We start from the raw sequence: 15243 nt of genomic DNA on the forward strand, positions 1-15243 counted from the left end.
AAGAGGATGATGTGGTCAAAATACTAATTTGCCTAATAATTCTGCACTCCCTGTATAATAGGCTTTTACAGCAGTCTTTGTTGTTTCAAGTTGCAGGTTTTTAAAATTACATGTATTTGATGTGGAAAAGGAAATAGCTTGCAATATTGTTTTGCCTATGCTGTATTCCCTTTACAATGCAATAACATGCATCTGCTTCTCTTCTTGCTGGGACATGTAGTTCCCAGGCTTATTCTGTTTCTGCAATCACAGCCACACTGAATAAGATGGCAGATGGGATGCCAGTATCCTAAAGGTTGTGACACACTACAAGCGATGCAGCGCGAGGCGAAGCAGCTGCTTCGCACCGCTTCTGAAGTTAAAATATTTCATCTATGAGCGCTCAGCTACGTGACCTGATGCAGCAGAGTGCTCAGAGATGAAAAGCCAGGACACACTGAGCGCGCATAGCCGCATCTACGTGCTGCACGCTGTTCCGCTTGCAGTGTGTCACAGCCTTAATGCTCACAAGTTGAGGCACCAGGCCTAATTTTCAGGCTTGTTAAACCCTTTTATACTGTGTTTAATATTATAGTATACTGATTTTAATGTATTCTGTCAGATGTCCAGTGTAAGACAAACACTATAGTTATAGAAATATAGCATATTACTGCTTTATGGGGTTAAGGTTGCTCAGTAGTTTATTAATAAGAAATTTCAATTATTTATAGCTTTTCACTAAAGCTCACTATTTTTTTTTATTGAACAATCTTTATAGAATAACAAAATAATTGGTGACACTAGAGAAAATAACCCACTCAAATTTCCTTATCATACGTCTAAAATAAAGCCAGTAGCTGCTTGTAAGATTGAGGTATTTCAGACTAAAATACACACACATATATATATATATATATATATATATATATATATATATATATATATATATATATATATATATATATATATAGTTCATTTGGCAACTATTCATTTTTTTAAAATATTTCCTTCTTAATATAAGGAGAGTCCACGGCATCATTCCTTACTGTTGGGAATAGTGAACCTGGCCACCAGGAGGAGGCAAAGACTCCCCAGCCAAAAGGCATCAATACGCCTCTCACTTTCCTCACACCCCAGTCATTCTTTGCCTTTCGTCACAGGAGGATGGCAGAGAAGTATCAGAAGATTTCAGATTAGTTCCTTATGGAGAGTATCTGCCCTTTGTTATGGGACTGAAGTTTTAAGTAGTCTTGTCAGCCTCTTAGTGAGAGCATTGATGAAAGTTAGAGTCTGGAGATGCAGGGAGAGTTTTTCTGCGAACCCATCCAGACTGCATTCTAACAGCTCCTAAGCAATCAGTGTTGACGAGTTTCACTGCCTGCTTGTTCTTACTCAAGTCCATGTCAGGAGCGATGCTACAAGACTTGCTCACACTTGAGAGGCTGTGTTTCTGTTCCACAGCGTGGATTCCGGTAAGATCGTTTCAATTTTTATAATATAGTAAACGCTAGAAGACAGGGTCACAGTGTGGCTCCTTTTATCTTATGGAATCATGGGTTAATATCTCCTGAGGGGGATTATTGAACAGTTGGGATTAATCTATTGTGATACTTTTATTTTATGCTGCTTAAGTGTGAGATGTTTTTTGGCATATAGGCAGGTTTTTACTTTCACTTTGAGCATTGTGCAGCTTGTAGCTTGGCATGCTTTTTTTTATCATAGCAGGGGCGGTCCTGCCCTACGCACCAAGTGACTGGGTGTGGTCACGCTTTAGTTTTCCTCTTTTCTGACCGAGCTAGCTGTCGGAGAGTTGTTGTCTCTGTATTGTCTGGGTCATAGGAGGTGGTGAGTGCCCCAGCCATTGGGAGTATAAAGGTGCAGTTTTTTATTGAGAAATAAAGATAATTTATTTTCTATAGTCCTACTGTTTTTTTTACACAAGCTATGGAGGACTATGATGCGTTAGAGGGTACTCCCTCTATTCCAAAGAGTAATACCTGTTTATATTGTGATGAGGCCTTGGTTTATCCGCCCTCTAAACTATGTTCCACATGCCTTGACAAAGTGATTATATCAAAAAAGGTTAATATGTTTGATTCCACTGAGCCGTCCACCTTTGAGGAATCCCCGTCCTTCTACACATGCAGCTTCCTGTAGCACTCCTAATCCTCTATCTGGAGGGGGGCTTTTACCACCAGATTTTACAGCGCAGTTACAAACGGCGGTATCTGCGGCCATCAGTGCTTTACCTCGACCTGCTAAGCACAAGCGAAAGGTTAATCATAGCTCTCCTGCCCTGGTGTCATCTTGTAACTTATTGGATTTAACTGCTCTGTCTCAGTTATCTGAGGATGAGGTACACTCTGAGGCTTCAGAGGGTGGACTTTCTGGGACGGAGTCTGCTGCCTCTAGACCTCCGGCTGCAGAGGAACCAGACTTTAGATTGAAGATTGAACACTTACGTTTTCTTCTAAAGGAAGTTCTGTTTACAGCTGCCGGATGAACATTTGATTCCTAACGAGGACAGGGTAGTGCCTTTAACTTTTCCTGTACCGGTAAACATGGCAAACATTATTAAGAATGAATGGGACAGGATTGGAACTTCCTTTTCCCCTTCATCGTCCTTTAAAAAATTATTCCCGGTTCCGGACTCTCAATTGGAGTTGTGGGGTTCTGTCCCTAAGGTGGATGGCGCTATCTCCACGCTTGCCAAATTCACTATCCCGCTTGAGGATAGTTTGTCGTTCAAAGAGCCGATGGATAAAAAGATGGAAACTCTTTTAAGAAAGATGTTTTAACATATGGGATATCTGTTTCAACCGGTGGCAGCTGTTGCTGCGTTTGCTGGAGCTGCTACCTACTGGTGCTACTCCTTATCAGATGGAGGGTCCCCTCGACGTTATCCAGGAAAGAATTAAGGCCTTGAGGGTTTCTAATTCCTTTATCTGTGATGCAAATATGCAGATTATTTGCCTAAATGCTAAGGCTTCAGGTTTTTCTGTTCAAGCCCGTTGGGCTCTCTGGCTGAAGTCCTGAGACTTCTTTCTCTCCCCTTTAAGGGAAAGATTTTATTTGGTCCAGGCCTGGACTCCATTATCAATACGGTTACAGGGAGCAAGGGCGCCTTCCTACCGCAAGAAAAAAAGAACAAGTCTAAGGGACAAGGTTCTAACTTTCGTTCCTTTCGTTCAGATGACTCCAAATGTCAGCAGTCCTGTGCGAAGCCTGAGCAAACCAAGAGTACTTGGAACCTGGCTCAGTCCTGAAATAAGTCCAAGCAGAGCAAGTACCCCGCCAAGACTAAATCAGCATAAAGGGGTGGCCCTCGATCCGGTTCTGGATCACGTAGGGAGCAGACTGTTGCTCTTTTCAGACGCTTGGTTTGGGGACATGCAGGATCCATGGGTCCTGGAGGTCATAGCTCAGGGATACAAGATAGGTTTCAAGTCTCATTCACCCAGAGGCAGATTCCTTCTCTCTTCCAGACCAGAAAAGAGGGAAGCCTTTCTGGGGAGTGTAAGGGATCTGTCCTCCTAGGAGTCATTTTCCCGGTACCTCTAGTAGAAAGAGATTTGGGATACTATTCAAACCTCTTCGTGGTCCCAAAGAAGGAGGGAACTTTCTGCCTGATTGTGGACCTAAAGTGCTTAAACAAATTTCTAAATGTCCCATCATTCAAGATGGAGATAAGGTCCATCCTTCCTTTAATTCAGGAAGGACAGCTCATGACCACTATAGACCTGAAGGATGCTTACCTTCATGCTCCAATCCACAAGGAACATTGCAAGTTCCTAAGGTTTGCGTTCCTGGACCAGCACTTCCAGTTCATTGCACTTCCGTTTAGTCTAGCTACTGCTCCAAGAATTTTTACGAAGGTTCTAGGGGCTCTTCTAGCAGTTGCCAGAACCAGAGGTATAGCAGTAGCTCCATACTTGGACAATATTCTGGTCCAAACACCATCTTTTCGTCTGGCAGAAGACCATTCAGAGTCTCTTTTTTTCCTTCGATCTTATGGATGGAAGATAAACTTAGAAAAGAGTTTTCTTATTCCAAGTACCAGGGTGAAATTCCTGGGTACTATAATAGACTCAATATCCATGAGGATATTCCTTACAGACCAGAGATGCTGCAAGCTAGCTTTGGTATGTCTTGCCCTCCGGACCTCCTTGAGGCCCTATGTGGCTCAGTGTATGGAGGTGATTGGTCTCATGGTGTCCAGCATGGACATCATTCCTTTTGCCAAGTTCCATCTAAGGCCGTTGCAACTGTGCATGCTGAGGCAGTGAAACGTCGATCATTTGGATCTGTCTCAGATTTCTCTGGACAACCGGTCGAGAGAATTGCTCTCCTGGTGGCTCTGTCCAGATCATCTGTCCCAAGGGACATCCTTCTTAAGACCATCCTGGGAGATTGTGACTACGGACGCAAGTCTATCAGGATGGGGAGCTGTTTGGGGTGCCAGGAAGGCACAGGGCCTGTGGAATCAGGTGGAATACTCCCTCTCGATCAACATTCTAGAAGTTCGGGCAATCTTCAATGCTCTGAACGCTTGGCCCCCTTCTGGGTTCGTCCCAGTATATCAGATTCCAATCAGACAGTGTAACCTCGGTGGCTTACATCAACCATCAGGGGGGAACGAGAAGCTCCCTAGCGATGAGGGAAGTATCTTGGATTCTGGAGTCGACGGAGGCCCACAGATGTTCGCTGTCAGCAATCCACATTCCGGGCGTGGACAACTGGGAGGCGGATTTTCTCAACAGACAATCCTTTCATCCTGGGGAATGGTCTCTCCATCCCAAGGTGTTTGCGGAGATTTGCAACAGGTGGGGGACGCCGGAGATAGATCTCATGGCGTCCTGTCTCAATACCAAGCTACCCAGATATGGGTCGAGGTTCAGGCATCCTCAGGCGGAGCTAATAGATGCATTAGCAGTGCCTTGGAGGTTCAGTCTAATTTACATTTTCCCGCCGTTACCACTCCTTTCTCGTGTAGTGGCTCGAATCAAGCAGGAGCACTCGTCAGTAATACAGATTGCTCTATCGTGGCCGCGAAGGATGTGGTTTGCGGACATGGTGGGGAATTCAGGTTTCGGGAGAGAGGTTTTGCAGGATGTGGTGCCCTCAGAATAGGGTCCGCCTCTCTTTTTGTCCCTCCCGTTATCATTCAGTGTCCTCTAGAACTTGGGTATAATTTTCCCAACAGTAAGGAATGATGCTGTGGACTCTCCTTATATTAAGAAGGAAAACATAAATTATGCTTACCAGATATTTTTCTATCCTTCTGTATAAGGAGAGTTCACGAACCCCCGCCCGTGTACTTCGATGGGCGGACCTAAATTATGTTTTCTCTTCTGGCACCATTTATACCCTGATATTTCTCCTAGTGTTCTTTGTTCCCTTGACAGAATGACTGGAGTGGGAGGGAAAAGGGAGGAGTATTAATGCCTTTTGGCTGTGGTGTCTTTGCCTCCTTCTGGTGGCCAGGTTCAGTATTACCAACAGTAAGGAATGATGCTGTGAACTCTCCTTATACAGAAGGAAAGGAAATGAGCTGGTAAGAATAGTTTGTTTTTTCAAAACCGTAACATACAGAAGCAAGAAATAAGTTGTGACGTGTCATAAACTTGACCTCAAGAATACAATCTGTTTTAGATAAAGTCCAGAGAAAGAAAAGGGCCATTGGTTTTACATATAACTCAAAATGATCAGTATTAAATTACATCGTTCTCAACTGTAGAACTAATAAGGTTATATCAAAATTAAGATAGAATAATATAGTATCAACATTGTAATTGTATACAGATTTTTTTTTTTTTTTTTTTTTTTTAAATGTACAGATTGTATGTGTATTTGGTTTTAGGGCACAATTGTTGCAGTATGTCAGCACATAAGTGACACAGTTTGTAAAGTGTTTTTCTCCGAGTATGTGGCGGAAGAACAACCCAAAGCACAAATCCCTTTTGGGATTGGAAGAATTAAGAGCACACAGGAGAGAAAGGGAAACAGGTAAGTTGGAAATGAATTTGCTTACTACATTGTGCTAAAATGGGAAGGTGCATTAACATATTGACCCACTGCTGTTTAAACAGGTCCTTTATTTTTACATACATTTCAAACACTTTGATATCATGACGTGGCTTTGTGAACAAATTGTTTATCAGTCTTTATTTTTATGTTGTAGCAAAACAAATATGTTCGTTAGTACTATCCTGATTATTTATATATATATATATATATATATATATATATATATATATCCTTCCCTGCTACATTTGATTAAGGTACAACGATGTACCGAAACGTCATGTCTATGTAATCTTTTCTATGGAACAATAAAGGATTTATGTTTAAAGACCAGTGAGTGCCTACGTTCTTGGGAAGGATACACATTACTGGTTTGTAGTGCACCTTGGCGGCTGGATTAAGTATGATTGTGCTGTCCTTAACTTGGACTGGATTTATATATATATATATATATATATATATATATATATATATATATAATTCAGTCCCAAAGCACAGGCACTCAGTGGTCTTGAGTAAAAAATCAAAGGCACGGCAATGTGTCGAAACATTATGTCTTATTAATTTTGATTGAACAAACGTGATTTTTTACTCAAGACCACTGAGTGCCTGTCCTTTGGGACTGAATTGGATGCACTTTGCAGCGCACCGTGGCACTTTACATTTCTGTGGGATTGTGCTGTCTCTTTTGGATATGTGTGTATGTGTATATGTATGTATGTATGTATGTATATATATATATATATATATATATATATATATATATATATATATATATATATATATATATATATATATATATATATATATATATATATATATATACTGTGTGTGAATATATATATATATTTCCTCAACTCTACCTAATTTCAGAGTAAAAGCCTTTCATCTATATATAAATGTATGTGTAATTAATGGCATGGCAGATGTACCATGTTTGATTTGAATACATTGCTAGAGCTGCCGTTTTAATAATCTAAAAACATTGCAAAATCCTCTCTTTATCAAAAATAAAACATCTGATCCTTAAGATTCTTTTTGACCAATAGCATAAGAAACTCTCAGTTTTCAAACACAAATAGAATTTTACTAAAATATAATCCGATTGTGATTCCTCGCAGCTTTAAGGAAAGCACGAAGGGAGCAGCAGCTGATCAGCAAACGCCTGTTAAGGGACCTTACAGAGGATCATGACCAGACACTTGAAGAAGGGTTGGAAACACAAACTCTCTCAGAGCAGCAGGTTCGCTAAATTATATATTCAATGGCAGAGTGTTAGCACACAAAGAAATAAAAATAGTTTTTAATTTTATTCATTAATGCTGCTAAGCTTTTTCTTATGCCTGTGCTGAAGTAGTTTTTAATCATTTGGCATGCATTGTATTCTTAATTTATTTTTAGTGATTTTTCTCTTACACACACACTATTTCTAGTATTTGTTTTCAGCAGATCATGCACTTTCAGAAATACTTTGGTTTCATAAATATCCAATAGGTTCAACAGTTAATGGTCAGAATGTTTTAAATTTTCTTATGTTGTACCTTGTAAACAATGGTTTATGAAGTATTATTTTCTAAAGTGAAATAGTTATACATTTAAAGGGCTAAACACTAAATACATTTTATAAGCATAATATTTAGGTTTTTTCCCACTTCACTCTAGTCACCATGTTGAAATCTATCTTTCACTGTCACTATCCAGTGCTGACTTGTTTGCAGAAACTCTCCTTCAGGTACCTTCAGTATAACGTATGTTCCATAATGACAGCACTCATGTTTAGTATTTAATGTTCCTTTAATAGCAAATAACCAAATGTATGATTTTACATATATGTATTTTACTAAACAATGATTATAAATAAGATTTGTTTCGCATTACGCATTTTATACAGATTCTGAGTTGAAATAAAATATCAAACAATAAATATTAGATATATTTTAAGACAGCACAAAATGTGACTAAATAAGACCATATACATGCATGCTTTTTTTTAGGTTAAAAAAAAAAAGAGATAATCACATACAGGTCATACATAACCTGTAATATCGCCTATTTTTACACTTATCCGTTTCTCGTTTCTGTTTTTTTTATTAGTAAAACCAAAACAAAATGAGGCAGGCATTAATCCTTAACAAACGAATAACAAGCAAGCACACTCTCTAGAAGTACAGTCTATACTTATTAGTCAGAAGAACTTATGGCCTTTCTTGGCTTGCATACCTTCATGAAACACTTCAGATTTAATGTCTCTTTTTCATCCAATGCAACGTTTGGTCATAAAATCCTGGATTTTGTTTTACATACTAATAATGTTTACTTGGGTTGAAACTGTGGTGCATCTCTTTCTTTCGACATCTCTGCTGTTCACTCATTGATGTATCAGCTTCTGCTGGGTAGAAAATAATTTTTGACTTTTTAAATGTGGTAAACTCTATTTCTTCATGATAATCAGGGGTCAAGTAGAGTGGGAACGCATGGGAACAGAAACCCTTCAGTAAACGCTGCAGCTGCTGGTGTGAGGAGCTGGATCACAGTCTGATTAGAGGGATAGTGAGATCCTCTAGTAATGGGCAGTAACACTTCATACAATACACTAAATGTAAGACTGTCAGCGGCCTTGCTGTGTTATCACCCTGAACGGTGTGTAACACATGGTGCTTACATTTCTGTGTGGCTTGTTTGGGGTAATTTAGCTCCCCTCAGCAGAAATCTGACTATTGCACCTTAAATAGGCGAGACTCTGTGACAGAGGATGAGTTTCAGGCCCAAAGGCAACCATTCAGTGTAATAGATTCTGTCTGCTTAAGCCCCTTCTATAGCGGGGGCTAGATTAACGTTTAACTGACTTGTTTCACTAACATAGCACAACGTCTGATCTCAGAATATAACACACATTTACAAGCTATTGGCAATCAACAATTATCATAGAGAGTAAGCGGTTAACGGACTTTATAATTACAGATAGAGTATTATCTAGATAGCTTTAATCTTGCAATCTGACATCCCACTTATTAACAGGTCCTCTTGTTACAGCATTATTTCTGAATTTATTAATAGCCGGCTACAAAAATATTGTTTGTATCTAACTGCTTGATATTATACAAACCAAGTACAATGTTTCACATCTAGATACATGACTCTCAGAGGTATTAACAAGAAAATAGAGAGACAGACTCACTGAGACAGAACAATAGCTAGAAAAACTTCCTTGCTTGTCCACAAGGCCAGTGCCACTCAGGGTGCAGTCTCTTTTTGCACACTATGCTTTTTCAGAGAGAAAAAATATCCTGTAGCATATCAGTCTGATGCTGCCCAATGACAGTCCAGGACCGAAATACCAGGCAATTCTTCTCTGAACAAGACAAACAACAAACCCCAGAAGTACGTTTCGGCCTCTCTTGGGCCTCATCAGTGAGGTGCAATTGCATATCTCTAGGGCATGTGTGCAAGGAGTCCATATCTGGTTTCCCCCTTTTACTCTTAGGGAGACCTAAGAGCAATTTATTTGCAACGATCATTATGGCGGTATAAAGGGGTCAATTTATCAAACTCTTCGCACCCCTTCGACTGCAGGTTCTCACAAGAGAACCTGCAGTCCGTATTTAATAAGCAATGGTCATCAGACATATGTGTGCCCCTGTCCGTCGCAGATTGATAAGTCGACCCCATTGTGCATTTTTTCTGTTCTTATCTGGTAAAGCAAGTTAACAAAAGATAAGCTGCAATGTTAGTCTTGGAAAGTATGCATTGTGCATGTCAAGCTCTAGAGAGTTATAAATACTATACTTTTCAGATCTAAATGACATGAAAGCGGCAAAATAAATAGCTATACTTTATATATTATGTTGCCCCCTTTTCATGCAATTTAGCTCTGAAAAGTATGGCATTGCAAAGTTGTTTTACTATGCTATATTTCAAGGTGTTTACTGTTCCTTAAAGATAAACAAAAGTTTTAATGTTTCTTGTAAGATAAGAGATTTCTAAGTATAATGTAGGTCTGCAATAAAAAGTGCATTTATAATCTTTCCAGGTAAGTTTTATTCCATGTTTTATTGTCTAAATGCATTAATATGTCATGTTCTGTATTTTAAGGTTGTACAGATGATAAAAGACCTTCAACATGGATCAGCAAATAAGCTAAAATCTCTTGTTGCTCTTTGGCACAGGCTACAACAGAAGAATGTGCAGCTTATTTTTATCAAGTAAGTTTAAGTGAATGATGCTGATGTTGAAAGATAGGAATGTATTATGTGAGATAGAAATGTTATTATGAGCATCTATGTATGTAATGTAGAACAGTATAAGTAATTCTCCAGTGTAACAGCATCTTTCAGATGCTTTATTAAATGGGAATAGAGTAGCAACTGCACATACATTTAATATAATATTTGACTTTAAAGGGACACTGTACCCAAAACATTTCTTTTGTGATTCAGATTGAGCATGAAATTTTAAGCAACTTTCTAATTTACTCCTATTATCAAATTTTCTTCTTTCTCTTGGTATCTTTATTTGAAATGCAAGAATGTAAGTTTAGATGCCGGCCCATTTTTGGTGAACAACCTGGGTTGTCCTTGCTGATTGGTGGATAAATTCATCCACCAATAAAAAAGTGTTGTCCAGAGTACTGAAACCAAAAAAAAGCTTAGATGCCTTCTTTTTCAAATAATGATAGCAAGAGAACGAAGAAAAATTGATAATAGGAGTAAATTAGAAAGTTGCTTAAAATTGCATGCTCTATCTGAATTACAAAAGAAAATTTTTGGGTACAGTTTCCCTTTAAGGATTATATTATTTTATAAGTAAGCCAGTATGTGCTAAATGCTTTAATAAATGTATGATGTCTATAAGCTGCATACTAGTGATTACATACGAATGGGATTCACTCATTAACCCCTTCACTACCTTTCATTTCAGAGAAAAAGTTGCCCAAAGTACCTGAGATTTTTTAGCATTTCTCCTATCATTCAGTTTACACAGAAAAATAGGTTTTTTTTTAAAAAAATTATTATTTACCTATGGAAAAAAAATAAAAAAAATATATATAGTTTTTTGGGAGGGGACATAAAATGAGCTTTTACAGGATGACAGTTTCAACTAGCTATTTATTTTCAGAATTAAAGAGACATGAAACCCAACATTTTTCTTTTTCTTATTTTTCATGATTCAAATAGAGCATGTGATTTTAAACATGCTGCTCCCGAGCCTACCTAGATATGCTTTTCAACTAAGGATATTAAGAGTTGTTTAAAATAACATGTTCTGTCTGAATCATGAAAGAAAAATTTTGCGTTTCATGTCCCTTTAATAAATTATTGTATAATTACCACAAAAAAATTATATAAGATTAATATAACATTCCACAAAAAAATGTAGTTTTCTAACTTTAACAATTTTTTTAATCTCAAAATATGTTCATTGGCATCCTCTGATTCATCTAAGACAAAACATGTATATATTTTGTATTATTTTTGATCATTTTAAGGTCTTATAGCAGCACTAGTGTACACATTCTCAAAACTGACCCCCCAAAACTATATATATATATATATATATATATATATATATATATATATATATATATATATATATATATATATATATATATATTTTAAACTAGACAACCCAAGGTGTTAACCCATTGATCTAGGCCCATTTTGGTATATTTCATGCCACCATTTGTTCGCCAAATGCCATCATATAAAAAAATAGTTAACTGTTCCACAAATTTTGGGTTTCAAGCTAAACTTATTTACACATAACTACTGCGGTCATAAGACAAATGGTTGTAAAAGTTTCTCTAGTATCCCCTTTCTCAGAAATGACATGCATGGCTTTGCCCTTGATTTTTGGTAATTAGAAAGCTGCTAATTGTGGCTGTGCACTACACTAGTGGCAGTGAAGGGGTTAATCAGTTGTTAAGGAAAAAATGTATTTGTGACAGACCCTTCTGTCAGGACTGAAGGAGTTAATTGTGTTTAGCTAAGAAACTAATTTCTAAAGACAGGTTTTCTGGCCTCAGCTATTGTGTGCTATAATTACATTTAAGTAATAAACAGGCCATTGTTTAATCACCCTCAGAGAGCAGACGCTAGGTGATAAGACAAGCCAAATGTGTTTAAGTTGTTATCTGCCTAAGTAAAGTATTTAAGTAATGTAATTCTACTGTTTCATAAAAGGGCGTCTTCCCCTTTTTATCTAAATGTACAAGAGTCTTTCAACCCCCCCATCTGGGGTCAAACCTGTATAAATACTAGGCATCTAGCCTTTAATAAATGTCATTCTGTTTTAAACCTGAAACTGGCTGGGTTGTGAATTGCTGATTCCCTATGCAGGACATTGTTCATCTGGTATTAACCCTTGGTACACTGTTGGTACCGTAACATTGGTGGCAAGCGACGGAATGAACCTTATCGCCCAGAAGAGCAACTACACAAGCCAGTAACCTCAGGAAGAGGGGGATTATTACAATACTGACTAAGATGGAAAGAGTACCAGGAACAGAAGGAACCAATGGGCCCAGCATAGCAGACAGAACCCCTGAAGAAGCAAGCTTTGATCGGGCGGTTAAAATAAGACTGGCATATTATGGCCCCAACGCATCTGCGGAAATTATCGACCGGGTCATAGCAGCTGTGGAGGCCAACCTACTTCGCCAAAGCGGCGCTGCAGCAAACCAAGTGGAAAAGAGAAAAGTAAATTTTGCCGCTTTTAAAAACTTCCTGGAAACAGAAGGAGAGATTGATGGGTACCTTGCGGATTTTGAGAGGCAATGTGCACTACACAAGGTACCCGCAGAGGACTGGGTCACGATATTATCCGGAAAATTATCCGGCCGGGCCAGTGAGGCTTTTCGGGCCATTCCAGATGAGGAAGTCGGGGATTATAATACTGTAAAAGAGGCTCTGCTCTCCAGGTATGCGGTTACACCGGAGGCATACCGGAGGCGGTTCAGAGACACTGTTAAATTAGCTGGAGATTCCTACCTTGAGTGGGCATGTAAGGTGCACCGCACAGCAGCTCACTGGATAGCGGGGTGCCAAGCCGTATCTGGGGAAGAGGTGCTGCAGCTATTCCTGTTGGAACATTGCTTCGACAAGTTACCCGCAGGAGTTCGAGAGTGGGTTCGGGACCGTAAACCCTCCACCCTGCATGAAGCGGCTCGCTTGGCAGATGAGTATACGGATGCCCGCAAACTGGACACTGCTACCACTAAGCCCCCTGCTAGAGTGGAGTACAGACCCCCAGTCACCCCAGCAGCTGCCAGTTACCAACCCCCGGCGCACCGCTATACCACACGGCATCTGGCCATGAACTACCCTCAGAGAGCCCGGTTCAATTTGCGGGGCTACTCACAACCGATTCGATGCTTTGGATGTAAGCAACTAGGGCACAAAAGACCAGAGTGTCCCCTAAATGCAGCGAACCAAGCACAGTCCTGGAGAAGACCTGCCGGCGGAATCACACGTAACCCTCAGCCTGCGGCCCGCTACGTAGAGGCGCAAGAATGCTGGAGCATCCTACATGAGGCAGACCTTGTGCAAGCTGCCCACCGGAATAACCGGCAACTGGTTAAAGTGAATGGGAAGAAGGTCAGTGGTCTACGGGATACTGGTGCTACCATGACCTTGCTTCAAAAGAACTTGGTGTCTGAGAAACAGTACACTGGAGACACTGTGGCTGTGAGGGTAGCAGGGGGCGATGTGTTCAGCCTACCTGTTGCCAGGGTACATTTGGATTGGGGAGTGGGCGCTAGACCTGTGAATGTGGGGGTCAAGAAGGACTTACCTGCTGATGTTCTTCTTGGAAATGACTTGGCTCCCCTTGTTTCTGCCTATGCTCCCATGGGTCCCGCTGATGTTAACCCTGTGACTACCCGTGCTCAGATCCGTGCAGCAGAGACTGACCCCCCTGCTGCTAAGCCCCAGGACGCTGAGCTCAGTAAATCTCTATCCGCTATTGATACGTGGAAGTCCCGTTACAATGCGCTGATGAAGGAGAAGAGGAGCGCAGAGGAAAAAGCACGTTTAGAACGTGAATCTCTGCTAGACAAGCTGCACCGACAGACTGCAGAAAACACCAGCTTGAGAGTGGGACATGAAACATTAAAGACAAACTTAGCGACACTTGAGGAGAAGCTGACGCTGGCTCATAGTGAGGTGCAGCAACTCAAGGGCACCCTATGTCAGTATGAAGGGATTGTGGATACCTATAAAGAGCAGGTACAGAAAACTCGTAAAGAAGCTGATGGGATTTTGAAGGACTGTTTGGCCCTGGTCTGGGCACTGAGGAAGTTGAACCCTTCTTTGTATGGACAGGAATTCTCTCTCATAACGGGAATACAGATGGATTGTCCTGGCAAACTGACATGCCTACCACCTCCTAGTCCGGTCATCCCCAGGTTGACCCGCCAAAGGGTCAAGCCGGGTCTGCCGGAGTGTTCCACAAGGGGGGAGATATGTGACAGACCCTTCTGTCAGGACTGAAGGAGTTAATTGTGTTTAGCTAAGAAACTAATTTCTAAAGACAGGTTTTCTGGCCTCAGCTATTGTGTGCTATAATTACATTTAAGTAATAAACAGGCCATTGTTTAATCACCCTCAGAGAGCAGACGCTAGGTGATAAGACAAGCCAAATGTGTTTAAGTTGTTATCTGCCTAAGTAAAGTATTTAAGTAATGTAATTCTACTGTTTCATAAAAGGGCGTCTTCCCCTTTTTATCTAAATGTACAAGAGTCTTTCAACCCCCCCATCTGGGGTCAAACCTGTATAAATACTAGGCATCTAGCCTTTAATAAATGTCATTCTGTTTTAAACCTGAAACTGGCTGGGTTGTGAATTGCTGATTCCCTATGCAGGACATTGTTCATCTGGTATTAACCCTTGGTACACTGTTGGTACCGTAACAGTATTGTAGTGCAGGGATTATCCTCCCACCTGACACCACCTCCCTGATCCCTCTCAAAAAGGTATTTTCCCTCCCATTGGTCACAATCACCTTACACCATCTTAGGCTCTGGCAGCCAGTTTACAAGTATGCAGTTAGTTCGTTTTTTAAAAATATATATTTATTTATTAGGGATCCCTCCTCAGAAATAGCTTCCCCCCCCCCCCCCCCACACACACACACACACACACTGCACCTCCATATTTGTTTCTGGCAATATCCCAGTTTACAGTATGCAGGGTTTGTGTTTTTATTTATTTTTCTGTAGTGTAGGGATCCCTTATCCCCCTTTA

The 15243-nt window shown here is 40.1% G+C and overlaps 1 protein-coding gene across 4 annotated transcripts in view; it reads left to right on the top strand.

Moving 5' to 3' along the window:
• Positions 1 to 15243, top strand: part of TMCO6 (transmembrane and coiled-coil domains 6) — a 155376-nt gene that overhangs the window by 9726 nt on the left and 130407 nt on the right. For 3 of the 4 annotated variants that reach the window (XM_053718598.1, XM_053718596.1, XM_053718599.1), the window contains exons 2-4: positions 5840 to 5985; positions 7125 to 7246; positions 10096 to 10205. In XM_053718598.1, the coding sequence (XP_053574573.1) occupies positions 5904 to 5985; positions 7125 to 7246; positions 10096 to 10205 (314 nt within the window). In that variant the 5' untranslated portion in view covers positions 5840 to 5903. Of the gene's footprint in view, positions 1 to 5816; positions 5986 to 7124; positions 7247 to 10095; positions 10206 to 15243 lie in introns of all 4 variants that reach the window. The other variant, XM_053718597.1, reaches the window with a different exon arrangement.

Source organism: Bombina bombina, chromosome 6 (genome assembly GCF_027579735.1).
Source record: "Bombina bombina isolate aBomBom1 chromosome 6, aBomBom1.pri, whole genome shotgun sequence".
Classification (NCBI taxonomy): Eukaryota; Metazoa; Chordata; class Amphibia; order Anura; family Bombinatoridae; genus Bombina; species Bombina bombina.